This window comes from Rhinopithecus roxellana, chromosome 9, assembly GCF_007565055.1.
Source record: "Rhinopithecus roxellana isolate Shanxi Qingling chromosome 9, ASM756505v1, whole genome shotgun sequence".
Taxonomy (NCBI): domain Eukaryota; kingdom Metazoa; phylum Chordata; class Mammalia; order Primates; family Cercopithecidae; genus Rhinopithecus; species Rhinopithecus roxellana.
In genome coordinates, this window is record NC_044557.1 from 24,608,504 (window position 1) to 24,631,545 (window position 23,042).

The 23,042-nt window shown below is 39.4% G+C and overlaps 1 protein-coding gene across 2 annotated transcripts in view; it reads right to left on the bottom strand.

Moving 5' to 3' along the window:
- GTF2E2 (general transcription factor IIE subunit 2) overlaps positions 1 to 23,042 on the bottom strand; it is an 88,170-nt gene that overhangs the window by 7,796 nt on the left and 57,332 nt on the right. For both annotated transcript variants that reach the window (XM_010370881.2, XM_010370882.2), the window contains exon 6: positions 20,006 to 20,099. In XM_010370881.2, coding sequence (XP_010369183.1) covers positions 20,006 to 20,099 — 94 coding nt within the window. The remainder of the gene's footprint in view (positions 1 to 20,005; positions 20,100 to 23,042) is intronic.

Genomic DNA, 23,042 nt, shown 5'->3' on the forward strand with positions numbered 1-23,042 from the left:
ACAATCAGTTGATCTTTGACAAAGGTGCCAAGAACATACAATGGGAAAAGGACAGTCTCTTCGATAAAGGGAGTCAGGAGAATGAAATGAGACCACTGTCTCACACCATATAGAAAAATCAACTCAAAATGGATTAAAGACTTAAACATAAGACCTGAACCTGTGAAAATATTACAAGAAAAGAGAGGGAATACAACACAACAATGGTTAGGGCAATCATTTTTTGGATTTGACCCCAAAAGTTCAGGCAACAAAAGCAAACATGAACAACTGGGATTACAACAAACCAAAAAGCTTCAGCATGGCAAAGTAAACGGAGTGAAGAGACAACCTACAGATTGGAAGAATATATTTGCAAGCAATACATCTAATATGGGGTTAATATACAAAATATAGGGCAGGCGCCACGGCTAATGCCTATAATCCCAGCACTTTGGGAGGCTGAGACAGGAAGATTGCTTGAGTCTAGGAGTTCAAGACCAGCCTGGGCAATATAGTGAGACCTCGTCTCTGCAAAAAATGTTTTAAGATTAGCCAAGCTTGGTGGTGCACATCTGTAGTCCCAGCTACTCAGGAGGCTGAGAGGATCACTTGAGCCTGGGAGGCAGAGGCTGCAGCTATCCGCGATTGTGCCACTGAATTACAATCTGGGTGACAAAATGAGACACTGCCACCAAAAAAGAAATATATATATATATTTTTCCATATATATGGAACTCAAAATAATAGCAAAAAAAAAACCTGATTTAAAAAATTGGCAAAGGACCTGAATATTGTCTGAAAATTCAGAAATATTCAGAAATCCTGAAATGTCAGAAATATTCAGACATTTCTCAAAAGAAGATACACAAATGAGGCCAGGCACGGTGACTCATATAATCCCAGCACTTTGGGAGGCCAAGGCGTTAGGATCATCTGAGGTCAGGAGTTTGAGAGCAGTCTGGCCAACATGACGAAACCCCATCTCTACTAAAGATACAAACTCAGCCGGGCATGGTGGCAGGCACCTGTAATTCCAGCTACTCGGGAGGCTGAGGCAGGAGAATCACTTGAATCCAAGATATGGAGGTTGCAGTCAGCCGAGATTGCGCCACTGCTCTCCAGCCTGGGCAACAGAGCAAGACTCCATCTCAAAAAAAAAAAAAAAAAAAAAAAAAAAACACACATACAAATGACCAACATATATGGCTCATCATCACTAATCATTAGGGAAATACAAATCAAAACCACAATGATTTCCAATTGGGGCAGAGACTTAAAGGAAAAAGGAGAAAGAGAAGTACAATGAGCCATCACTTCGTACCTGTGAGAATGGTTATCATCAAAAAGACAAAAGATAAAATACACTGATGAGGATGTGGCAAAGGGGACACCCGTACACTGTTGGTGGAAATGTAAATTGGTGTAGCCATTATGGAAAACTGTATGGAGTCCCCCCAAAAAACTAAAAACTGGATTCTCATTTGATCCAGCAATCCCACTTCTGGGTATTTATTCTAAGGACTTGAACTTAGTATGTTGAGGAGATGCATGCACTCCCATGTTCACTGTACCATTATTTACAACTGTCAAGATAAAGACTTAATCTAAGTGTCTATCAACAGATGAACAGATAACAAAAATATGATACATACATACACAATGGAATACTATTAGCCTTAAAAAAGAAAGAAATTCTGTCATTTGCAACAACATGAATAAACCTGGAGAACATTGTTAAATGAAATAAGCCAGGCACCAAATGACAAAAACCGCATGTTTTCACCTCTGCATGGAATCTAAAATAGTCAGAACTCAACAGAAGCAGAGAGTAGAATGATGACTACTAGAGGCTAGGAGAAGGGGAATGAGAAGGTGTTGGTCCAAAGAAAAAAGAATCTTGAGAGGCAGGTTATTCTGGATTATTTGAGCAGACCCAATGTAATCACAAGGCTCCTTATAAAGGAAAGAGGCAGGCAGGAGAGCCTGAGTTAAGGCAGAAGCACAGATCAGAGTGATGCTGGGACATGAGCCAAGAAATTTGGGCAGCCTCTGGAAGCTGAAAAGGCAAGGAAATGAATTTCCCCATGAGTGTCCAGCAGGAGTGCAGCCCTCTTTATCCATTTAAGACTTCTGACCGCCAGAACAGTAAGATACTACATTTGTGTTGTTTTAAGCTGCAAAGTTTGTGGTAACATCTTACAGCAACAACAGGAAACTAATACACACTGCTTGAAATTTTTCTTTTTAAAAAAGTACTGGCCTGGCCAGGCACAGTGGCTCATGCCTGTAATCCCAGAACTTTTGGAGGCTGAGGCAGGCAGATCATGAGGTCAGGAGTTTGAGACCAGCCTGACCAACATGATGAAACCCCGTTTCCACTAAAAATGCAAAAAAAATTAGCCAGGCGTGGTGGTGCACACCTGTAATCACAGCTACTTAGGAGGCTGAGGCAGGAGAATTGCTTGAATCCAAGAGGCAGAGGTTGCAGTGAGCCCAGATCACACCACTGCACTCCAGCCTGGGTGACAGGGCGAGACTCCACCTCAAAAAAACAAAAAAGTACTGGCCCGGTGCAATGACTCACACCTGTAATCCCAGTAGTTTGGGAGGCCAAGGTGGGAAGATCACTTGAAGCCAGGAGCTCAAGACCAGTCTGGGCAAAAGCGAGACCTCCATCTCTACAAAAAAAAAATTAAATAATAAATTGGCCAGACATGGAGGCATACGTCTGTAGTCCCAGCTAATCAAGAGACTGAGGTGGAAGGATGGCTTGAGTCCAGGGGAGTTCAAGGCTGCAGTGAGCTATGACTGTGCCACTGCACTCCAGCCTGAGCAACAGAGCAAGATCCTGTCTTAAAAATAAAAAATAAATTTTAAGTATAACTTAAGCAGGCAGGATTACATAAGACAAGTGCCACTTCATCCTCAACATTTCAACAAGTATGTCTTGAGAATTCTGTCACTACCACAGTATGACCTGCTATCTGGACATATGTAAAGAACAGGCATCATCTGCCCAAATACGTGCAACTCTGTCTCAAAAAAAAAAAAAAAATCTGCAACTCTTTCTCAAAAAAAAAAAAAAAAAGTTTTTAATTTTGATCAAATCCTTTGTCTTTTTATCTTTTGCTGCTTGTGCTTTTGGTGTCACATCTAAACCATTGCCTAATCCAAGGTCATGAAGATTTACTTCTGTTTTTTCCTCTAGGAGTTTCTGTTTATGATGTGAGACATGGGTCCAGTGTCCTCCTTTAGAAAGCTAAATAGTAGGTATAGATCTCTACACTGTACTATATACTACTGTAGGAGCCAGCCATCCCACTCTTGGGTGTTAACCCAAATTCACATAAAATTCATGGGTATTTATACTGGCTTTCTTCATAACCACCAACAATTGGAAACAACTCACGTCTTTAACTGTCCCTTAATTTCCCCTTAACTGTGGCACATACTTACAATGGAATACAACTCAGCAATGAAAAGGAACAAAGGACTGACATTCCAACAACGTGGATGAATCTCAGAGGCATCATGCCTAGTGAGGGAAGCCAGATTCCAAAGGGACATGCTGTGTGATTTTATTTATATGTTTATAATATTCCTGGGAAACAGAACCATAGAAACAGATCAGGGGCTGCCCGTGGAGAGAGAGAGTGACTGCAGAGGAGAATAGGGTGGTTTGCGGTTGCTGAACTGTCTGTATCATTATTGTGGTGTTAGCATGACCATATGCTTGTCAAAACTTCTGGAATTGTACACTAAAATGTGCAGGATTTTCATTTTCATAAATTATACATTAGTAAAATAAAAGGACAGTTTAAAGTAGTTGTTTAAAGGAATATGGTGTTTCTCCCATTGTAAAGCTGTTTTCAAGGTAAAGAGTTACCCCATGGCTTCTCCCCTTCTTGTTTTGGTGTCTGTTGTTTATCCCAAGTAAAAAGTGTGAGTGCGGTGGCGCAATCTCAGGCTGGAGTGCAATGGCGCAATCTCAGCTCACAACCTCACCCTCCCAGGTTCAAGTGATCCTCCTGCCTCAGCCTCCCGAGTAGCTGGGATTACAGATGGGGACTACCATGCCCAGCTAATTTTTGTATTTTTAGTAGAGACAGGGTTTTGCCATGTTGGCCAGGCTGGTCTTGAACTCCTAACATCGGATGATCCGCCTGCCTCGGCCTCTCGAAGTGCTGGGATTACAGGTGTGAGCCACTGTGCCTGGCCCAAAATTAAAAACTTTTATACCTCATAAGACACCATCAAGAAAGTGAAAAGACAACCCACAGAATGGAAGAAAATATCTGTAAAGCATGTATCTCACAATGGCCTTGTATCCAGAATAAAGAATTATTATAGCTCTGTAATAAAAGCACAAAACAATTTTTTAAGTGGACAAAGGATTTCAACAAACATTTTGCCAAAGGAAATATACGGATGGACCAGGTGTGGTGGTTCACACCTATAATTCCAGCACTTTGAGAGGCCACGGCAGGATTACTTAAAGCCAGGAGTTCAAGGTCAGCCTGGGCAACATAGTAAGACCCTGTCTCTCCAAAAAAAAAAAAAAATTATAGTCAGGTACCGTGGCACACACCTGTTGCCCTAGCTACTCAGGAGGCTGAAAAGGGAGGACTGCATGAGCCTAAGAGTTTGAGGCTGCAATGAGTTATGATCGCATCACTGCACTCAAGCCCAGGAAACAGAGTGAGACCCTGTTTCTACAGCAAAAATAGATAGATAGATAGATAGATAGATAGATAGATAGATAGATAGATAGATAAACAAAAATAAAAATAAAATACATAAATGGCCAATCAGCACACAAAAAGATGTTTGACATCATTAGTCATTAGGGAAATGCAAATCAAAATCACAGTAACATTTCACTAGGATGGCTAAAATCAGTGTTGGCAAGGGTGAGGGGAAAGCAGAACCTTCCTACATTGCTGGTGAGAATGTAAATTAATGTAGCTGCTTTGCAAAATAGTATGACGATCTCTCAAAAAGTTAACCATAGAATTACCATATGATGTAGCAATTCCACTCCTAGGTATATACCTAAGAGAAATGAAAACACATGTCCACACAAAATCTTGTATAGGTATGTTCATAGCAGTATTATTCGTAACAGCCAAAAAGTGGAAAAACCCAAATATCCATCAACTGATACATGAAATGTGTATGGCCATACACCTTTTTTTTTTTTTTAAAACTAAAAGCACTTAATGTTCTTTATTTCCCTATAAGCACTGCTCTAGCTGCATCCCATGAATTTTGATACACTGTGCTTTCACTTTCATTTAATGCAACAACATTTTTACTTCCCTGTGATTTCCTCCTTGAACCATATGTTACTTAAAGGTATTTAATTTCAGGCTGGGTGTGGTGGCTCACATCTGTAATCCTAGTGCTCTGGGAAGCCGAGGTAGGCAGATCACTTGAGCCTAGGAGTTCGAGACGAGATTGGGCAACATTGCAAAACTCCATCTCTACAAAAAAATACAAACATTAGCCAGGCATGGTGACACACACCTGTAGTCCCAGCTACTTGGGAGGCTGAGGTAGGAGGATCGCCTGTGCCCAGGGAGGACAAGGCTGCAGTGAGCTGTGATCATGCCACTGCACTCCACGCTATACAGTGAGACTCTTGTCTCAAAAAATACATAAATAAAAGTATTTAATTTCCAAATGGACAGTTTCCAAATATAGCTAGCTCTGTTACTGATTTCTAGCCTAATTCCATTATGGCCCACATAAATCATTCATGTATAGTTAGCCTTTGGTATCCATGGGGGATTGGTTCCAGGACACCTAACAGATACCAAAATCTACCGATGCTCAAGTCTCTGATATCAAATGGTACGGTATCTACATATAACCTATGCCTATCCTCCCATGTACTTTAAATCATCTCTAGATTACTTATAATGCCTGATACAATTTAAACACCATGTAAATAGTTATACTGTATTGTTTAGGGAGTAATGACAAGGAAAACGTCTGTATGTGTTTAGTACAGGCACAATTTTTTACCAAATATGTTCAGTCTATAGTTGGTTGAATTTACAGATGTAGAACCAAAAGACATGGAGGGCCAATGGTACTTTCAATTCTTTCAAATACAATTAAAGTTTGTTTTGTGGGCTAGAATACCAGCTATCTTGGTGAATATTCCAGGTGCACTTGAAAATATAAGCACAGGGCCAAGCACAGTGGCTCATGCACGTAATCCCAGTACTTTGGGAGGCTGAGGCAGGTGGATAACTTGAGGCCAGGAGTTCAAGACCAGCCTGACCAACATGGTAAAACCCCATCTCTACTAAAAATACAAAAATTAGCCAGGTGTGGTGGTGCATGTCTATAATCCCAGCTACTCAGGAGGCTGAGGCAGGAGAATCACTTGAACCTGGGAGGTGGAGGTTGCAACGAGCTGAGATCACGCCATTGCACTCCAGCCTGGGCAACGAAAGCGAAACGCTGTCTCAAAAAAAGAACAAAAGGAAAATACATGCACGGTATTCTGCTGCTGTGGGACACACTGTTCTAGAAATCCCAATTAGGTCAAATTAGTTGATGGTGCTCCTCCGTACTTCCATGTCCTAATTTTCCAACTATCTGTTCAATCAACTACTGAGACAGGAATGCTGTAGTGTCTAACTGTGGATGTATCTATTTCTCCTTTTAGTTTTATCAATTTTTAATTCATGTATTTAGAAGGCCTGTTGTTAGATACATAGGTATTTAGGACTATTACGTACTCTTGGAGAATTGATACCTTTACCATTACGAAATGTCCTTTTGTTTTTTTTTTTTTTTAATCTTTTTCTTTTGAGACAGGGTGTGGCTCCGACACCCAAACTGGTGCAGTGGCACAATCATGGCTCATTGCAACCTCCAACTCCTCGGTTCAGGTGATCCTCCCAGCTCAGCTTCCTGAGTAGCAGAGACTACAGGTACACACCACCACACCAGGCTGTTTTGTATTTTTTGTAGAGATGAGGTTTCGTCATGTTGCCACGGCTGGCCTCAAGCAATCCTCCTGCTTCAGTTTCCCAAAGTGCTGGGATTATAGGCGTGAGCCACCATGCCCGGCCCATGTCCTTCTTTATCCTTGGTAATTTTCCTGGCTCTGAAGTCTACTCTGTCTGATATTAATATAGCCACCCTAGCTTTCCCGATAGTGTTTACAAAGTATATCATTTTACATGCTTTTACTTTTAAACTATCTATATTTATTTATTTATTTACTTTTCTTTTGAGATGGAGTCTTGCTCTGCCACCCAGGCTGGAGTGCAGAGGCGCAATGTTAGCTCACTGCAGCCTCTGCCTCTTGGGATCAAGAGATTCTCCTGCCTCAGTCCCCCAAGTAGCTGGGATTACAGACGCATGCCACCACACTCAGCTAATTTTTGTATTTTTAGTAGAGATGAGGGTTTCACCATGTTGGCTAGGCTGGTCTCAAATTCCTGACCTCAGGTGATCTGCCCGCCTCGGCCTCCCAAAATGCTGGGATTACAGGCATGAGCCACCATGCCCGGCCCCTAACCTGTCTATATTTAAAGTGAGTTTCTTCTCTTTTCTTTTCCTTTTTTTTGACAGAGTCTCCCTCTGTTGCCCAGGCTGGAGTACAATGGCGCAATCTCAGCTCACTGCAAACTCTGCCTCCCCGGTTCAAGTGATTCTACTGCCTCAGCCTCCTGAGTAGCTGGGATTACAGGCACGTGCCACCACACCCAGCTAATTCTGGTATTTTTAGTAGAGACGGGGTTTCACCATGTTGGTCAGGCTGGTCTCGAACTCCTGACCTGGTGATCCGCCTGCCTCGGTCTCCCAAAGTGCTGGGATTACAGGCATGAGCCACCACGCCCGGCCTAAAGTAGGTTTCTTATAGACAGTATATACCAGACAGCTGCAGGAATTGATCTAAAAAAAAAAAAAAAAGTGTCCAGTCATGGTGGCTCATTACCTTTGAGCTAATTTGTCATAAATTTTATTTCACATAACATGCCCTAAACACAAATTGTTAATATTTTTGATTTATGGTCATCTTTCAGAGAAATTAGAAAAATATTTTTAAATAATAAAAACTCTATCTCCAAGAAACTTATTTGTATAGATCCAAATGTCTAATGTCATACCCCTTCTTCCTGAACAACTTCCTTTAATATTTCCAGTAGCGCAGGTCTGATGGCAATGAATTCTCTCCATTTCTCTTTCTCTGAGAGACTATTTCTTCTTCATTTTTGAAAGATTATTTTTGCCAGATGTAGTTGCTCACACCTGTAATCCTAACACTTTGGGAGGCTGAGGAGGGCAGAGCGCTTGAGCCCAAGAGCTCAAAACCAGACTTGGCAACATGGTGAAACCCAATCTCTATTAAAAATACAAAAAATTAGCTGTATGTAGTGGCATGTATCTGCAGTCCCAACTACTCTGGAGGCCGAGATGGGGGGATCAATTGAGCCCTGGAGGCAGAGGTTATAGAGACCCAAGATTGCACCACTGCACTCCAGCCTGGGCCACAGAGTGAGACTGTGTCAAAAAAAAAAAAAAAGAAAAAAGAAAAAAAAAGGAAGAGAAAAGAGAGGGGAGGGGAGAGGAGAGGAGGGAGAGGAGCGGAGGGGAGAGGAGAGGAGAGGAGGGAGAGGAGAGATGATTTTTGCTGTGTACGGAACTCTGGGTTCAAAGGATTTTCTCCCTTTTGGCCCTCTAAAGATGTGCTGCATTATCCTTTGGTCTGCATGGGTTCTAATAAGAATCCTGCATTCTTTTTTTCCTCTAGAATTAGTCTCTTTCCTCTGACTGCCTTCAGTATTTTCTGTCTTTCATATTCTGCAGTCTGAATATGACACGCCTTGGTGTTTTTCTGTCATTTGCCTGGTTTGGGGGATGATCCTGTTTGTGTTCTCCGAGCTTCACAGATATTTGGTATCCATCATTAATTTTAGAAAATTCTTGGTCATCACATCTTCAAGTATTTCTTCTGCCCCGTTTTCTTTCTTTTCCTTCTCAGACTTGAACTACAAATTCAGACCACTTGACATTGTCTCAGAGCTCATGGGCAATCTGCCCTATTTTTTTCACACTTCAGTTGTATTCAAGTTCACAGACTCCTTTGGCTACACCAAGTTTAATAATGAGCTTGCTGAAGACATTTTTCGCCTATGTTACTGTCATTTTCATTTTTAGCATTTATTTTATTTTCTTACAGTGTCTATCTCTCTGCTGAAATATCCTACCTGACCACGCAAGTTGCCTGCCTTTTCTACTAGAGATCTTAACATACTAAACAGTTATTTTCGATTCCACGTCTGGTAGTTCCAAAGAATTTGGTCTTAAAAATGTCCTGTCTCAATAGTGTGTTCTTCCTTCCTTCTTTTTATGCCTCAAAAACTTTTCTGAAAGCAGGATATCCTCTGTAAGACAGCTGAGACTGAGGTAAATAGTTTTTATGCCTGGGAAATGGGCCCGCCTTTCCTTCTGCCAGATCTTTAGTGTGTGGAGGTTGAGTCAATCTATTGTCAGGACAGGAACGTGGTTTGGAATTTGTTGCTGCCATGGTTACCCACAACATACCACCAGCTTCGAACTGTGTAGGGTGGTGGCTGGTTTGCCAGAGGATATTTTCCTCAGTGTCTGTTCGACCTTCAGCTTTTTTGGTCTTCATTTTACACTGCATCTGAGCTGGCCTGCCCCCATGTTCTTGCGCCTCTCACAGATCTCCAGTGTCACCTGTCAGTCCACAGCTGTTAGCCTCGTATGGGTGGGAAGATTCTCTGACGTTAGGATAAAGCCTTGGTCTTGGGCAAACACTGTTTTCCTTGGTGGCCGGGGTGTGGCCTTCTCAGTGCTCCTGCCTTTTCTCCTCCACTAAAGTTCTGGGGCTAGCACATAATCCTGTCCCTCGCCAAGGACGAAAGACTTTTTTTCTGTTCTCTTTCCACAGTGGCTTAAGGCTCTTATCTCATAAGAGCAAAGGGAAGGAGGACTGAGACAGAACTTCATGTCTTTCCAAAAGGATCTACTGTCCCCCTCCTCCAGGGGGAAGAGTAACGGACACTTTCTCAGTACCCACACCCTAGCCTCAATCTTTTTTGTAAGCATCCAGTGAAATCTGTGGAGAAGAGCCTGTGAGTGGATACAAACTGCCCGTGTCTGCAGCCCCCCAGGCGATCTCTGTTTTCTTGCTGGTCCACACTAAGTTCATTAAATTTTAACTGAATTATCCTACAGGCTGTTCACTTTGTCTGTCTCAGGTAAACAAGTGCTCATGTCTTACCTTTCCATGGGGGTGCCTGTCTCTCCTTACAGTTTGGGTTGGGTGGTTAACCTGCAACCTCAGTTCACTGATGAATTCAAGAAGATATCAACATGCAAATTTCTGGGGTTTGCTGTTGCTGTAAGGGTAGGAACGATGCTCTCTAGCTTTCCCCATTCTAAGTAAAAGCTAGAAGTCCCCAACTATCTGCTTTTTAGCCAAACTTTAAAGGCTATGTAATGAATATGGCCAGCTTTGCCCACTACAGGCATATATGAAAGAAAATAATTTCAGGTCAAACTTCCAACTCAGCAATAAAAATACCTCTGTAATCCCAATAAAGCATGCAAAATTACTGTTTTAAAATGTATGCAATAGCCAGAATTTTACATGTCAAATTTATTATTATAGCTGTTGAAGAAACTATATCATACCAAAGAACAGTTCTGGTATTTTGATCATCAATTTGTTAAATTCTAATTTATCAACATGTGAAAACTGTATTCATTTCTTTAGAATAGGTATGACATATCTAACAAGTCAACTGTGTACTTCTCTCTGTATAACAATAAAGGCAAAATGGGAAAAAAAGTACATATGAAAAACATACCTTTTACTCGGTTAATTTCATTCAATACACTTTCTACCACTGCAAAATTTCAGTTCCTTGAAGACTGAAATTACTTTGCCTTTCTACCTGATATGCACAGAAGTTTACATATTTCAGGCTTCTTACGACACAATCGCAGAGGTAGTATTACCTACTTAAATAGTAGCAGCAATGGCCTAGAAAGCTGATCTGTATATTAATATACAAAAAGAATACACAACACTATAAATTTTCATGGCAGAATGGAACTGAAAGTACACTTCAAATTTTTTGATTTAACTATTTCCTTCTGTTTAAAGTCACTTGAACTATTTTCAGAGAAAAACCCTGAATAAAAACTCTTCAATTTTTTTCAATAAAACATTTATACTTAATCCCAGCCTTTCCTTAGCTCAATGCTGTTGCAATATTTAAATATGACATCTACTATGTAAATGTAAATATATGACATCTACTATGTAAATCATTTAAATATGACATCTATGTAAATGTATTACAGCTACATAAATACTTAAGATGAATACTGGAACACAGGGGTATCTTAGAGGTACAATCTCATAGAATTTCAAATTTAATTATTTTTTAACACATGTGGGGACAAAATGTTCAGCTGACAAAGAGAAATAACCTGGCTTTCTTTAATTTTATAAAATGACTGAAATAAAATGAATTTTTAAAACAAGACAGTCTTTGGCTGGGCATGGTGGCTCACACCGGTAATCCCTGCACTTTGGGAGGCCAGGGTAGGAGGATCATTTGGCCCAGGAGTTCAAGACCAGTCTGGGCAACATAGCGAGACCCTATCTCTATTTATAAAAATTAATAAAATAAAAAACAAGATACTCTTCATGTTCTATGAGGTTGGCAAAGTCAACTAAAAACACCCAATCAGTATTTGTGAGGACATGAAGAAATGGATTCCTTCTTATTCACTATTGTGGAGGTATAAATTGGCCCAATTTTACAATAGACATTTGGTAAGGCATTAGTATTTTTAAAAATATGTCTATCTTTTGATCCAGCAATTCAACCTCAAGAAAATGTACACACAGCATTTATAACAGCATAGAGCAAAAAATAAAACAAAAATAAATAAATAAATAACTGGCTGGGCACAATGGCTCACACCTGTTATCCCAGCATTTTGGGCGGCCGAGGCAGGTGGATCACTTGAGGTCAGGAGTTCAAGACTAGCCTGGCCAACATGGTGAAACCCCGTCCCTACTAAAACTACAAAAAATTAGCCAGGCGTGGTGGTGCATATTTTTAATCACAGCTACTCGGCAGTCTGAGACAGGAGAATCGCTTGAACCTGGGAGGCAGAGGCTGCAGTAAGCCGAGATTGTGCCATTGCACTACAGCCTGAGCAACAGAGTGAGACTTCGTCTCACCAAAAAAAAAAAAAAAAAAACTTTCCATCTGTGGAGTCTGGATGCCTGGAAATGGGCCAGAAAAAACTGTTTTAGAGTACATCAACAAAATAGAATACCATATAGCCATTTAAAAAATAACTATCAGGCAGGGCACAGTGGCTCACGCCTGTAATCCCAGTACTTCGGGAGGTCGTGGTGGGCAGATTGCGAGGTCAAGAGATCGAGACCATCCTGGCCAACACAGTGAAACCGCGTCTCTACTAAAATACAACAATTAGCTGGGCATGATGGCACAGCACCCGCAGTCCCAGCTACTAGGGAGGCTGAGGTAGGAGAATCGCTTGAACCCAGGGGTCAGAGGTTGCAGTGAGCTAAGATCACGTCACCGCACTCCAGCCTGGTGACAAAGCAAGACTCTGTCTCAATAAATAAATAAATAAATAATGATCTAAAACAGCATGAAAACCCCAGAGCACAGACTCAAAAGTGGTAGCTACTGTAAGAATCCTGAATTCTTAAGATAAAGGTGAAACGGTTTAAGCTTCCAGTAAGAAAAAAAGTTACCAGCAATGAGGAAAAAGATTGTCCATTAGAATTCTCAACAGAAACACCAAAAATCATAACGTAACTGCAAAAAATCAGAAAAATGTGGCCTGAGACTGTCAACTGGCTTTCCTTGCTATCTGTTTAACCACATACAAAACTATAAAACCACTGAGTCAGTGACCAGATAGATAAGTAAATAACCAGGTAAGTAAGACTGAAACGACTAGCACCGTGGGCACTATTTTATTTTTCCGATACTAATAATAGTTAACATTACCATGTTCTTACTTTCTACCAGATTCGGTTCCAAGTTCCAAGCACTTTTACTTATATTCACTCATTTAATCCTCAAAGACAATGAGGTAACAATACTATTATTTCTATTTCACAGATGAGGAATCTCAGACAGAGGTTAAGTATCTTGCCTTGGCTAGTAAGGGACCGAGCTAAGATAAAACCTACATGGAGTGAATAAATCTTTTTTAGAGTAAAAAAAATAAATTAAAATAAATTAAAAGAAGATAAAACCTACAATCTAACTCCTCAGCACCGGCCTCTTCCCCACCACATTTATACCACCTTTAAATAAACAAGCTCTTGACTTAAGGAAAGAAACGCCTTTGAAAAATAAGATGCATGCCTAGGTCCAACTACTCTGTGTTCACTTCTACACTAGATTAAAAAATTACTACACAATCAACTCTCTCCTTGAGCTAAATCTCATTTTAGGACAAGTGCTTCTATTACAGACAGAACCCTCTGTGTGCCTGGAAGTGTGCGCATTCAGAGTTCCTCTCTATGGCTAAGGCTGCCACCTAGTGGAACAAAACGAAAATCTTCACACAAAGCATAAAGCATTCTGAGGCATAACAAGAGCAGGAGGGAGAGACTAATGTTAAAACGTGTCCATTTTCAGTGGGTCTTCCCTGGAAACACACATTCCTTATATCATTAACAAAAACTTGTTTTGTTTTGTTTTTTATTACTGATTTACGTAATACTGGCACTTTCAACTAAAAGACTGGTGGTACCTTACCTGAGGTTCCTGTAAGTGGCTGTTCTCTCTGGTGTCTCCATAGCACTGTGTGAACACCAAAATGACAAAATGCAAACAGCTGAACTACACTTCCTATGCCATTCTACCCACTCAGCCTGGAAGGCCAAGGACAGCAACCTCATTCACTGTGATCTTCCTTCCACCACCGAGTGTGTGGAATGACAGGAGCTGGGAAAACGAATCTGAAGACAGTGGGTCTCAATCTTCCTCTATTCTATCAACGTAAACTGGACCTTTAACCAAGTTCCCAACAAGGGGAAGTTTGTTCTCCAGGTGACACTTGATAATGTCTAAAGATAGTTTTGGTTGTCACACTGCAGGGAAGCTAAGCTACTGGTATCTAAACAAGCCAAGAATGCTGATCAATGTACTATAAGGCACAGGACCACTCCTCACACCAAAAAAAAAATTACTCAACCCCAAATGTTAACACTGCCAAGGTCGAAAGCCCTACTTAAACCCCACCATCATTCTTAAGAGGGACACAGATCAGTGAAAAATACCAGTTTATAAAAGTAAGCTGAGCCTACAAACCCAATTCTGTTTAACATATACATACAAAGTATTTTTGGCAGTCTTTCAATACGCTTTTCTAAGAATACACAATGTACAGAGAATACAGCATTATTTACCTTGATAAATCATAGAAGAAATGTACTTTGTATTTTCAGCACTTTATGAAGAATTCTTTACCACTTAAGGAAGAGAGCAGTTATGAAATCTAAGTTGCCAATACATCATAACTATATTAGCCCATCAGTGGCTATCATCTTCATGGTGACTCTACAATAGAAAGGTATACAGCTGTTTCACTTCTATTCCATTTACATTCTAGGATAACTGCCTGAGCATTTATACATTTTTGAATTTTTTTTGAGACAGAGCCTTGCTCTGTTGTCCAGGCTAGACGGCACAATCTAGGCTCACTACAACCTCCACCTCCCAGGTTCAAGTGATTCTTGTGTCTCAGCCTCCCGAGTAGCTGGGATTACAGACACACGCCAGCATGTCTGGCTAATGTCTGTACTTTTAGTAGAGACGGGGTTTTACCATGTTGACCAGGCTGGTCTCGAACTCTTGATCTCAAGTGATCGCCTAAGGCAGGCCCCACAAAGTGCTGTGATTACAGTCATGGGACACGGCACCTGGCTGAAATAAATTTTTAAACCATAAAAAATATACTTTAAAGCATAAAAAAATTTAATTTATTCTTTACATTACACTTAGGGTTATTACACTGACTTTTTTAAAAAGTATATGTATCAGTAGGTTATATTATCTATGAACTTAATTTCACAAGAGCAAAGATGATGTTACAAATCATTTGTTATAAGAAGTGTTCACTGACTTTGAGAGGCCAAGGAGAGCAGATTACCTGACGTTGGGAGTTTGAGTCCAGCCTGACCAACATGGAGAAACCCCGTCTCTACTAAAAATACAAAATTAGCCTGGTGTGGTGGCATGCCTGTAATCCCAGCTACTCGGGAGGCTGAGGCGGGAGAATTGCTTGTACCCGGGAGGCGGAGGTTGTTGTGAGCCGTGATTGCACCACTGCACTCCAGCCTGGGCAACAAGAGCGAAACTCTGTCTCAAAAAAAAAAAAAGGTGGTCACTGAATCTGGGTGAAACAAAAACCACAGCAGGAAAAAAACTAAAGTCCTTCCTACAGTCTTTGTCTTTGCTATTCTATTCCCTCTGTCTGGATACTCGCCTTACAGTCCCCACATGTGGACACTATTCTGACCCCTGGCAAAGCTAGCTCCACCTCATTTTTCCTGTTTTGGCTCACTTCACCTTTTTTCAGAGGTTGTATCTGAACTTCACCACCCTCACCTTACCACAGAGTTCATTTATTTTCTTCCTAGCATTTCATACAATCTGCAATATTTTCAAATTTTGTATACTGTCCCCTTTCCGAATGGATTTTCAAATTTTGTATTATTGTCCCCCTTCAGAATGGAATCTTTAAAAAGATGGACTGGTCTATCTTACCCCTATATTTAGCAAAATGACTAGGGCACTTAGCAGGAGATCATTAAATATTTCTCGAATAAACAGGCTCACGAATAAACATTAATAAACTGTAACAAAAATCCCAGAAATTGCCAACAAGGGAATAAAAAGACAACAGAGAATAAGAGAATGAAAATAAATTATATCATTTCCAAGTAAATGATGGGGAGATTACAACATATAATAAAGACAGTAAATGTAAAATGACAGCTGATTCAAAAGTTAAGGCCAGTCATACGCCATCTAGAAAGGAAATACTTAACAAAAAAATACAGATAGAAAGTAAAAGATGGGCAAAAATATATCAAATTTTTAAAAAGCCAGAGGTTATGAGAGTCAGATGAGATAAAGCCAGACATCAAGGAAAAGAACATTAAATACAACCAAGGGGGACACTTTATAATGATTTTGAACACAATTCTTAAATAAACTATGACTGTCAAGAACATTTATAAACTAAAAACTCTGCATGAAAATGTAAAAAGCAGTAACTACAGGAAAAATAAACAAAAACATAAAAGTTGTGAGAGATTCTGATGTTTCCTCCGTCACTGCTTAGATCAAGTAGTCAAAAAATAAGTATGTATGTAGATGGTGATATGATAGATTATATTTTCTGTTAAAATGAAAACACAACAAACAACAGAGATAAAATAAGTAGTTCACAAAGGAATAAGGAAAGAACAAATACAAAAGCACGCCATAAAGAGAGAAAATAACAGTGAGAAAATTAAGTCCGAGGGCCACACTTTGAAAAACTGCACACTATTAAATATGAAATTTTAAAATGAATGATTTTGTAAGAAAACACAAATTATCAAAATTGACTCAAAAGATAGAAAACTTAAGGACATAAGCAAATAAAACATTAAGAATGTTGCCAAGAAAGCAACTAGCACATTTTTAAGGAAACTACTATTCTCATAAGGAATGGGGAGGAGAGGAAGAAAAACTACTTTTCTTTTTATGAACGCAGCATAATAACCATAATCAAAATCTGACAAAGCACACACACACACGCAAAGTGAACATACTGAAACAACTGTCCTAAATACATAAAGCCAAAGAAAGGTTATCCTAGGAGTGTAAGGATGGTTAAATATTAAGAAACTTAGCAGTACATTTCACCATATAGTAAATAAGTTAGCAACAACAAAGATCTGAAAAGATGCAAAAATATTTTCTCAATTTACTTCTGCTTTATCTTCCTGATTTCTATGGCTACTTCATTAAAATAAAAAAATACATAGCCAATGTGTAAGATATATGAAGATATTTGCTTCAGCATTCATTGTTAACGATTTTAAAACCCATTAATCAGGTACACACAGTGGAATACTAACCAGCCATACATCATTATGGAATATCTGTAATGCTGAGAAAGCAAACTAAAAGAACAAACATCAAATTATTTACAGAACTCGTTCCTGATTATGTAAGATTTAACTACCAAGCATATGTTATCACAGGACACGCATCACATATCTGTGGTGCATGTTTAATTTCTGCATCACATATGCTGGAGTTTAATATTACTATTTTACTCTACATATTTCTATATTGTTATTGTTTTCTAGGGGGGAAAAGTGAAAATTCTCATTTTGCCCCTATGAGCTATGCAATAAGGAAATGGAAAAGAGTTTAGGCCAACAAAGGCCATATAAAATGACAAATGAAAACAGGGTAATATTAAGGAAGTATAGATAAAAGATACACAAACAGGAAAAAGCAAAGTTAAAACAACGGTATCCACAGAAAGAGCACACAAGGGACAGAAAGTGACAGCTCAGCGTTCAGATTACAAGAACACCTGGGCCTCCCACTGCTGAACACACAATGTAGTCCTAAAATAACCCCGAAGAAATACTACTAAGAAATTCTAGAGCTTCATGTACACTCTTACAGAGCTACTGTAATCTCTTTCCTATCAACCACCTACCTCAAGTTAAACATCTGCTTACACAACAGACATGCTATGCTATGCTGCCATCTGCAGAGCAGACTTAACACTAAAATTCCCACTGAGAACATTTAAATATGTTTGTTGAAGGCATCAAAGTAAATGACGGAGAAACTAAACCTTAACTAGTGATACAACTATATTGGGAGAAGAGAGATAGCTATAAGACAGAGAAATGACAATAAGTCACACAATGTTTAAAGTTGAAAAAAAATCAAGAAACAATAGCATAAGCATATTATTAGCAAATGCAAAAAAACTGAAGAACCCAAAATAAAACTAGTTAAGTAGTTGCCACAAAAGAAAGGGACTGCAGCTAGAGAAGGGAAAGGCACATCTGCTTTTTAGTACAGGATCTTACTCTCTATTTGAACTTATAATACTTGTGATAGGTTTTTTTAAGTACTGCAAATATTTTTCAAAATGAGTTAATTATGCCTAAGAATAAAGGAATTGGTTATTTCTTAGATTTTTTTTTTTTTTTACCTCAGAAATATCTTAAATGGTTTTTAACTTTCTTTTTAAAGGCAGAGTCTCACTCTGTCACCCAGGCTGGAGTGCAATGGCACAATCAGCTCACCGTAACCTCTAACTCCTGAGTTCAAGCTATACTCTTGTCTCAGCCTTGCGAGTAGCTGAGACCACAGGCATATGCCACCAAGCCTGGCTAATTTTTAAGTTTTTTATAGAGATAGGGTCTCCCTTTTTTTGCCCAGGCTGGTCTTGAACTCCTGGCCTCAAGCAGTCCTCCCGCCTTGGCCTCTGAAAGTGCTAGAATTACAGGCATGAGCCACCATGCCCAGCCTTAAATGTTTTTAAAAGCAAGAAATATAAAAATTAGCCTAAAGGCCGGGCGCGGTGGCTCAAGCCTGTAATCCCAGCACTTTGGGAGGCCGAGGCGGGCGGATCACAAGGTCAGGAGGTCGAGACCATCCTGGCTAACACAGTGAAACCCCGTCTCCACTTAAAAAATACAAAAAATTAGCCGGGCGAGATGGCGGCGCCTGTAGTCCCAGCTACTCGGGAGGCTGAGGCAGGAGAATGGCGGGAACCTGGGAGGCGGAGCTTGCAGTGAGCTGAGATCCGGCCACTGCACTCCAGCCTGGGCGACAGAGCGAGACTCCGTCTCAAAAAAAAAAAAAAAAAAAAAAAAAAAAATTAGCCTAAAGGCAACATTGCAAGTAACGAAGACTAAAAGCAATATAAAAATTGCCAGGCAGTACTGAAGTCTTTGTTCAACAGGCACCTATCACTACAATGGATAGCATAAGTTCACTAAACACTTGCTTTGTTATATAAAAGAGCTTATTAGAAACAGCAACATCAAAGAACTGGAATATTCTGCACATTTTATTTAACATTTATTGTGAACCAATTACATGTAAGGTACTCAATTGGGATTTTCACAAAAATACAATTTCCTAAAACAAGTTCAGGGAAACTAATGCCCTATCTACCAGAACCACAAGCCTGGATATCTATAGCCAGACAACAAAAGGAAAATTTAAGGTCACTGCACAAATCACAAAATCAATTAAATTGATGTTCAATTATTTTCCTGCCATTTTATATAACTTCAAAAGTAATACAAATTTACAGTAAAATACCACATTTGCTAAAATGGCAATTAGCACTTCAATAATAAATTTTCATCACTAAACCCTTGTTTAACTGACAAATTGACAAAAAATTAAAACTAAAGTCCAAACATACGTATCATATACTTAGTAAGAGATTCAATATACAGCTTAGCATCCAACTCCACAATTTCCAGAAAGAAAAACATCATCTCCTTCCTTATTCAATTTGATAACTGAAAGATTCATAAGGTAAGAGAATACTATTCACCAATAAAAGTTTATTCTTTTTCCCATCCTGTATCAAGCTTTTATATCAGGATATGAACTTACATTTGTAAAAGTCTAAAGATAAAGAAAGAAACCCATTTCGTACAGCTGAGCTATAAACATAAGAAATCCTGAACTGCAATTTTAAGTATAATTAACCTAAAATCTTTCAAATCGTGTATTTCAAATTGCATTCTAAGAAAAAATATGTTAGACACAGGGGCTACTGGCTGTGTTCTAAGACATGATAACGCTAAAAAAGCAATATTATAAGATTTAAATTATAATTATATTATAAACATAAATTTAATCACCCTAAAATTGTAATATATTTGCAAACTAAAGTATAATACTGAAAAGCTCACCTTCATCCACAGAAAACTGACAGCTCTTATCATTGAAGAAAAGTATTTTCTTCTTATCGGGACGACTTACAAATAGTATCTGGTCCCCCAAAGCCTTAAAGAAAGATAAAATAAAGATTTTTCAGTTAACTCCAAATTAACTCCCTAAAAAAAAAAAAATTTAAACAATAATGGACTTTCATTTCCTTAACACACTCAGTGTACCACCATAGGGTCCACTGGATCCAACTTTAGTTTTAGTTTTGAAACGAGACCAAAAGTTTAAGAGACTCAACCCACACTGGAGCGCAGCGGCACAACCACAGCTCACGGCAGCCTCAACCCCCTCAGGCTCAAGCAATCCTGCCACCTCAGCCTCCGGAGTAACTGGGACCACTGGTGCGTTGCCACCAAGTCTGGCTAATGTTTTTAATTTTTTGTAGAGAAAGGGTCTCACTATGTTGCCAGGGCTGGTCTTGAACTCCTGGGTTCAAGCGATCTTCCTACCTCAGCCTCCAAAAGTGCAGGGAATACAGGTGTGAGCCACTGCACCCAGCCCCAATTTTAGTTTTTGAGTTTCTTTCTTGAGCAGTTCAATTTTTAAAAAATTGATATTTCCAGACTTGTATTCTTAGAGGTCTTCCAAAGAACAAAAATAAAATGTGTTTCGCTTAAAACAGAAAATTCAATCTTTGTTGCAATTACTATTTGGGTCCATGGGATTCTTTCACTAACCTAAGACACATAATAGAATCTTGGTGTTCTTACTTTTCCTCTATCTTGAGGCATGTTGCTACTTACTCATCATTACCCATCAATTATTTCCAATTGTGCTTTTAAAATGCTAAAATAATAAGAAAATAGAAGAATGATTAAATTACCTAAGAATGTGATGCAAGAGGGAAAGACATGGGCATCCTTCAGTTTTCTTGCTGCATCGCCCAAAGGATTACATTACAACTTTTCAAGAAGATATAAAAGATTGGAAGAGTCTTCTTCTTGTCTCTTAACTTTCACTGAGTACACTTGACAAAAAAACTTTGTATTTTCTACCTACCCTTGAGAGCAAAGACAAGGAAACTGACCAAAGACATTTCACAATTATTAGATGAATCAAAATATAAACGCAAAAAGCCAAATAGCAGCACTCTGGACTATCTGGCAAAAATTCATCACAGGAATAAAGTCTCAAGCTATGGAGTCTTTTGATGACAATAACTCAAGTGAATAATCTCAAGCTTAAGAATCAACAAGTGAACAAAAATGCTTCTCAATACAAAACGGAAATGATATTCCCATCCCATTATTCAACAGGAAGATCATCACACAGTATTTTGTGACAAGAATTTTTATCATCTCACTTTGTTAAAAGGATATGTGACAGTATTCTTCTTTTTGATGTGTTTTCCAAAAATTACTTGATACAGAAGTTTGCTGTGTTAAATTCTTACTAAAATCTCTAATAAAGCTGTTTTCACCATCCCATTATTCTTACTTATACAAATTGTTCATAAAATGACTTAAAGCAGTTTAAAAATAATAGTCCACTAGACCCAGGTGGTAGAAGGTGATAACTACAGGATGAGCAACCCAAATTCCAAAATCTCAAATCCAAAATCCAAAACTTTTTTAGTGCTGACATGACATGCCAAAGAAATACTTATTGGGGACCGGGTGCAGTGGCTCACACCTATAATCCCAGCACTTTGGGAGGCCGAGGCAGGAGGATCACTTGAGGTCAGAATTTTTTTTTTTTTTTTTTTTGAGACGGAGTCTCGCTCTGTCACCCAGGCTGGAGTGCAGTGGCTCTCGGCTCACTGCAAGCTCCGCCTCCCGGGTTCATGCTATTCTCCTGTCTCAGCCTCCTAAGTAGCTGGGACTATAGGCACCTGCCACCACCCCCAGCTAATTTTTTGTACTTTTTAGTAGAGACTAGGTTTCAAACATGTTAGCCAGGATGGTCTTGATCTCCTGACCTCGTGATCTGCCTGCCTTGGCCTCCCAAAGTGCTAGGATTACAGGCATGAGCCACCGTGCCTGGCCAAAGTCAGGAGTTTTGAGACCAGCCTGGCCAACATGGTGAAACCCCATCTCTACTAAAAATAGAAAAATTAGCTGGACGTGGTGGCAGGTGCCTGGAATCCCAGCTACTTGGGAGGCTGAGACAGAAGACTCTCTTAAACCCAGGAGATAGAGGTTGCAGTGAGCTGAGATCACGCCACTGCACACCAGCCAGGGCAAGAGAGAGACTCCACCTCAAAAAAAAAAAAAAAAAAAAGGAAGAAAAGAAAAAAGAAACACTCACTGGAGCATTTTGGATTTCAGATTTTCAGCTTTGGAATGTTTAACTGGTATAATGAAAATATCCCAAAATCTGAAAAAATTCAAAATCCAAAACAGTTCTGGTCCCAAGCATTTCAGAAGAAGGATAGTCAAATTGTACATATGTAAAATAAATGAAAGAACCTGAAGGCATTGCTAAAAAAATTAAAGACATGAACAAATGAAAAGAATTCTGTGCTCATGTATTAAAAACCTTAATACAGTTACGACGGTAATACTACCCAAAGTTACCTACATATTCAATGTAATCCCTATCAAAATCCCAATGGCATTTTTTGCAGAAATGGAAAAATCCATCCAAAAATTCATATCGAATCTCAAGGGACCTCAAAAAGCCTGAAATGGTTTAGATCTGTGTCCCCATCAAATCTCATGTCAAACTGTAATCCCCAATGTTGGAGGTGGGGCCTGGTGGGAGGTGACTGGTATGAAGGTGGATTTCCCTCTTGGTGCTGTTCTCCTGATAGTAAGTTCTCATGAGATCTGGTCATGTAAAAGTGTGTGGCACCTTCCCCTCTCTCTCTTGCTCCTGCTCCAGCCATGTAAGATGAGCCTGCTTCCCCTTCACCTTCTGCCATGATTATAAGTTTCCTGAGACCTCCCCATAAGCTGAGTAGACACCAGCATCATGCTTCCTGGAGAGCCTACAGAACTGTGAACCAATTGAATCTCTTTTCTTTACAAATTATCCAGTCTCAAGCATTCCTTTATAGCA